The sequence below is a fragment of the Cucurbita maxima genome, unplaced genomic scaffold (genome assembly GCF_002738345.1).
Source record: "Cucurbita maxima cultivar Rimu unplaced genomic scaffold, Cmax_1.0 Cma_Scf00011, whole genome shotgun sequence".
NCBI lineage: Eukaryota > Viridiplantae > Streptophyta > Magnoliopsida > Cucurbitales > Cucurbitaceae > Cucurbita > Cucurbita maxima.
This window is the reverse complement of record NW_019272027.1, coordinates 4,908,265-4,913,924: the sequence shown is the minus strand read 5'-3', so window position 1 is coordinate 4,913,924 and position 5,660 is coordinate 4,908,265. Positions and strand designations below refer to the sequence as shown.

Genomic DNA, 5,660 nt, shown 5'->3' with positions numbered 1-5,660 from the left:
GGTTTGGTTTCCATGGTGACCTCGGCTTCGGGCACTCTTTGTGGGTCGTGTGAGAACTCCGGTGTTCACCAAAGTTTTCGGTCCTGCCAATGCTTTTTTTTTTTTTAATTATATATGATCCGTTATAGGAACAAGCATGTGACCACAGACAAGTATGATTGTGACAACTGACACGTGATCGCAAGGCATGTGAAAGTTTAGTAATAGAAGGAAAAAAAAAACATGATATCTTTTTAAAATTTGCCAACATTTATTGTCAGTTCAATTATTTTTCACTATTTTGGAATTACTAACTGCTATTTTAACATTTCTAATTTATTTTTTATATTTTAAAGTTTTTTTTTTTTCCCACATTTTTATAATATATAAATATTGTTTTCTGTTAATTAGCAGGGAGCCTCCTTCAAGCTTTGTGAACTGAGCACCAAATTCATGGAATCCCAATCCCCCATTACACTCTCCCAAACAGAGCTTCAAACCGCCATCTATGGCGAATGTCTCGATTCCATCGACCCCGACCTCTTTTATGATGATTTCGATAGCGCTTCCTCCACTCCTTACGTCAGTGCTCATTCCAGCCCCTGCCGCGGCCCCATTTCCGGCTTCTTTTACAGTGCTCCGGCCAGTCCTATGCACTTTGCCATCACCAAAAACCCTACCAACTCCTCTTCTACTTTCATGGAGAATCAGTCTTCTTCGTTTGAGTTCGATTTCTCCGCTAGGTTTGGGTCTAATGGCGGTTCGAGTTCCACAGCGTCGATGAGCTCCGCCGATGAGTTGTTTCACAACGGGAAGATACGTCCGATGAAGCTCTCGACGCATTTGGACCTGCCATTGGCGCCGTTGCTGGATTTGGAGCTTGGAGATGAAGAAGAGGGGGACGGAGTCGTTGAGTTTGTTCGAGGGAGGGATCTGAGGTTGAGGGATAAACTGCAGCGGCGGAGAACTAGATCCATGTCGCCGTTCAGAAATTCGCCGATTGAGTGGACGGAGAGCGAGAATGGAGACGGAATCAGTGTGGAATGCTCTGTGACTGAGAAGGAAAATTCTGAAGAGAGTGAAGTAATCGAGAAGGTTGTAAAAACAGCTTCGAATTCTGAGGCGAGTACTCCGTCGATTTCGGCATGTTCTTCGAGATCGTCTTCGGCAGGAAGGAGCTCGAAGAGATGGATTTTTCTGAAGGATTTTCTGCACAGAAGTAAGAGCGAAGGAAGAAGCAACACCAAATTTTGGTCTAACATATCGTTTACTCCTGTGAAAGAAAAGAAATCAGGGGGGGCAAACCAGAGTGTTGCTAAGCAAGAGTTCATAAATCCATTGGTGGATCGATCTTCGGAGGGGAAGAAAGCAAAAGGAAGAGTTGGAGCGAAGAAAGATGCGAGTGGAAAACCTAGAAATGGTGTTGGAAAGAGGAGAGTTGTTCCACCATCGCCACATGAGCGTCATTACACGGCTAACAGAGCTCACTCAGAGGAGATGAAGAAGAAGACATACTTGCCTTACAGGCAAGGATTGCTTGGCTGCTTGGGATTCAGCTCAAAGGGATATGGAGCTGTGAGTGGATTTGCCAAAGCTTTGAATTCTGTCTCTTCCAGGTAAACTCTTCTTCTCAGCTATATATAGATTCATGGTGGCATAATGGCTTCTTGTCCATTTTAGTGTGAAGGAAAAAGGCCGATCTGAATTTTGCCCCCAATATGGTGCCTCTGTAAATTTATCCCTATGGAATATGAATTAGTTCTTACTGCATCTGTCTTTGTTTCGCCCTTTTTTGTGCACCCTTCAACAAGGGAGGGGTTGATGTTGAATTCATTCCACTGACATTGTAAGCTGATGTCCACCTAAATTACTTGTTTTTGTGTCCATGAAGAATTAGAATTCCTTTTGAGCTAAGCTAGGCTAGGCCTCATGGCCATGCTTGTTATTAACTGCAGGAAGATGACACAACTTTTCGTTTGTTGCATCAAATCTTAAGTCCATGTTTGGATCATGTCAGTTGTTGGGATGATTAGAAAACAAGAGTTTGATTGGAGTGGCTATTTTGGTTGGGTGTTCTAAACTTAAGAATAGCTTTTAGGTAGCATTCAAGGTCAAGATTTGTTAAGACTTTTCTTAGTTATCTTATAAAAACAATCCTTTAGGTTTTGGAAAACTAACAACTATGGGTAGAATGCTTTTACTTTAGTGCAAATTGGAATGATTATAACAGCATATTCAAAAGTTTAAGCAAAAACAGCTTCATTTTGGTCCCAAATGTTTGTTTCTTATTAACACTCCAAAACAGCTTCATTTATTTGGAAGTGAATGGATATTTTGTCTGTGTTTCTAGACATTGATGCATAAAGCAGTTTGAGATAATGAGAGTAGTCAAATTTTTCTGTGAAAACAAACCCACACAATTTTGTCTACTCCTTTTGGCAGCTTATCTTTAGGTTCCATCTTTTTGGTGTCAGTCTTCTTCATGTGATGCTTGAATCATTATTTGGTAATACACTTCTCCGTATTTGGAAATTCATGTGAATTTGTCAAATAGTAGTAGATACACACTTATTCTGGATAACAAACATATTACTATTCAAAGTTAGAACCAAAAAGATGTCTAATAACAACTTTTCTAACTCTTCTCTTTTCCCTTTCTTGATTAGAAATACTAAGCAGAAAGCATAGGAGGCTTGTTTGGAATCATATTGGGAGTTACTTACCCCATTTTTTATTATGTAGTTCGTTCTTAGGTAGAGCCTTGAGGTACGTACTTAGTTGAATGTGGGTGAAAAGTAAGCAAAATTGGGAGTTACAACACAAAGTTTTAAAAGGTGTCTGATAGGGAGAGGTTTCCACACCCTTACCCTTACCCTTACAAGAAATGTTTCGTTCCCTCTCTAACCGATGTGGGCTCACAATCCACCACCCTTGGAAGCGCAGCATCTCTGGCACACCATCTGGTATTTGACTTTGATATCATTTGTAATAGCTTAAGTCCACTGCCAGCCGATATTATCTTCTTTGGACAGGTTGGGGGTGGCTTGTAATGAATCGATGCAAAGGGAAAAAAAAGAGGAAAGAGTTGGGTGAGTGATGTTGATTGGTCTAAGATGTAAGGGATTCCTGAAATTGAAACGAAGAGGTGAGTCCCACCTGTTTTTATTGTGAATAGCTTCTCTCTTAATGTGCCCACCTACCTTAGTCCTCTAAACTCCTTTATGCATCTTTATTCATTTTTCTCGTTCATATGTTCGTTCTTTTTCTTCTCTGTTTGTCGTGTATAGAGCTAAGCAATATCGTATTTCTCATTTTGTTAGGCTAAAATTTTAGTTTTGAAGTTTGAATGTATTATAAAAATTGTGAGGGAAGTCTCAGAGTTCATGAAAAGGGATGTAAGTGTGTACAAGAAGATGGGAGTGAACATTGAATGGCCAAAATAGTGACTCAAAAACAATTGTCATTTTGTAGCAGCCCAAACAGAACAGACCCCAACATCAATTCAATATTTACTCCCCACCTGCCCTCTATTATACCAAATATAACTCTCACGTCATGTATTTTAAATCTCAAATTAATTCTTATTGCTAAAACAATTTTTTAAAATTTGATACTCCATACATAATAGTTATTTATTTATTGATGTGACAATAAAGGAAGAGAGTATATGGGTTTGGTTGAGGGATTTTTTTTTATTCAACCCAAAAGTTGAGGTTGGTTGGATGGGTAACCTATTTAAGTTTGCTACTATATACATATTCTAAATTTGAATGCGGAAGACCTCATTTAATTTCCATAAAATATAACATTTATCTTAAAACACAACTATGGACTTACGTGTTTCAAAAACATTTTTAAAATGACACAACAAAAGATTAAATAAAATAAATAAACGTTTACGTTAAATATATCATATTCTAGCCTAAGTCTAAGAAAATAAATACCACTACCCTATGCATGTGTTATGGTCTCGAGTTGCGATACCGTCGTCAGCCGTACAGGAACGTCTTGCCTTAACCTGAAACATATAATAGCACATGGCTTGAGTATTTAAAGAAATACTCAGGAAGTGAACCTACTATTAGGGGTTAAATGCAAGAACATGTTAATGCAATGATGAGACCTATTCTTTCAATCTATTTTCTTAGGGTACTGTCCTAACGGGTAACTTGGATGTGTACCATATACTCTATACACAGCCCATACGTGCGAGTATGGACTCACTAGTCAGTTCGAACACCGTTTGGCCACTTTCCTTGCCAGGCGAGCATACTCTGGGAACTCTTTAGGCTAGACACCCATTAGAACTAGCAACCGCCACGGCAACATTATATAAAATAAAATGATCGTACCCTTGTCGGCAGCATTATGTAAAACATAATGATCGTACCCCTATCGGCAGCATTTTGTAAAACATAATGATCGTACCTCTACCCATCGTGATGAAATAGGGGTATCCCCAATGCATGAACACACATAATGCATGAGGTCCCAATAGTTTTCCATTCTCGACGTTATTAAATATAACCAGCTATCGTTTTACATTCATACATATCTTTTCTCATTTTTCAATTCTTATATCATGCATAATTCTAACGAGGTTATATTTCATTTCATTTCATTTATCGTGATATCATGTCATTCATAACATGTTGTATACATACAATTTAGAAAACATAACATAACGCTTCATGTTTTTAACATGTCATTTCATAATGTGTAATTCATAGCACAATTACCTCAGTGGTCACACAAAAAATCTAAACATAACATCACATCACAATATATCGTATCATAAACATGTCATATCGTTCCCTAACTTATCATAGCCTTAACGTTCTTATACCTATCATAGTCATATTGTTACGTGAATGTACCTTAGTTATATCATCACAGGAACGTATCCTAACACTATCGTTCTATCAATCTATCACAAACATATGCCTTTCTACCCATAACCTAACCGTATTCTTTCATCAATTTCTCCTATCCATAGCACTCCGGTATGTAACCTAATCTTAACGTTTCATAAACGTATCTTACTCCTATCGTTATATTTCGTTTTGAGCATCCTTCTTGTATCCTATCTCAAACATATCATTGAACACATCGTACCGTAATTATTATCATCATACATGTTGGATGATGAAAGTCCCACATCGGTTAATTTAGGGAATGGTCATGGGTTTATAATCCTTTTGGGAAGCCCAAAGAAAAGCCATGAGAGCTTATACTCAAAGTGGACAATATCATACCATTGTGGAGAGTCGTGTTCGTCTAACAGCGTGAATTATTTAAGAAAATTTGGGAATTAGAATTATTGAAGTAATTTGGTGATCATCTCTAGTAGGATGAAGCGCCTTTGATATAAGGTAGATAGGTTTGTGATAGATTAATAGGTAGATAGGTTTGTGATAGATTAATAGGTAGATAGGTTTGTGATAGATTAATAGAACGATAGTATTAGGATACCTTCCTGTGAAGATATGACTAAGATGCGTTCATGTAATAACATGACTGTGATAGATATAAATACGTTAAGGCTATGATAAATTAGGGAACGATACGATATGATTATGATACAACATGTGAATAATGAATATATATATATGTTGACATATGATATGAAAATGATATGAAATATGTTATGGTACGAGATATGTGATAAGATATGAAATATG

At 37.5% G+C, this 5,660-nt stretch overlaps 1 protein-coding gene across 2 annotated transcripts; it reads left to right on the top strand.

Annotated features, from left to right (window-relative positions):
* Positions 1-396: 396 nt before the first annotated feature.
* On the top strand, positions 397-3,174 carry LOC111486475. Of its 2 annotated transcripts, XM_023133650.1 has the most exons (2): positions 397-1,595; positions 2,646-3,174. In XM_023133650.1, exons 1-2 carry the CDS (start codon positions 433-435, stop codon positions 2,665-2,667), a joined length of 1,185 nt encoding a protein of 394 aa, XP_022989418.1. In that variant the 5' UTR covers positions 397-432; the 3' UTR covers positions 2,668-3,174. The 2 variants fall into 2 exon arrangements, with proteins under 2 accessions (XP_022989418.1, XP_022989419.1); XM_023133651.1 differs by lacking the exon at positions 2,646-3,174 and having other exon boundaries at positions 397-1,863.
* Positions 3,175-5,660: the final 2,486 nt, after the last annotated feature.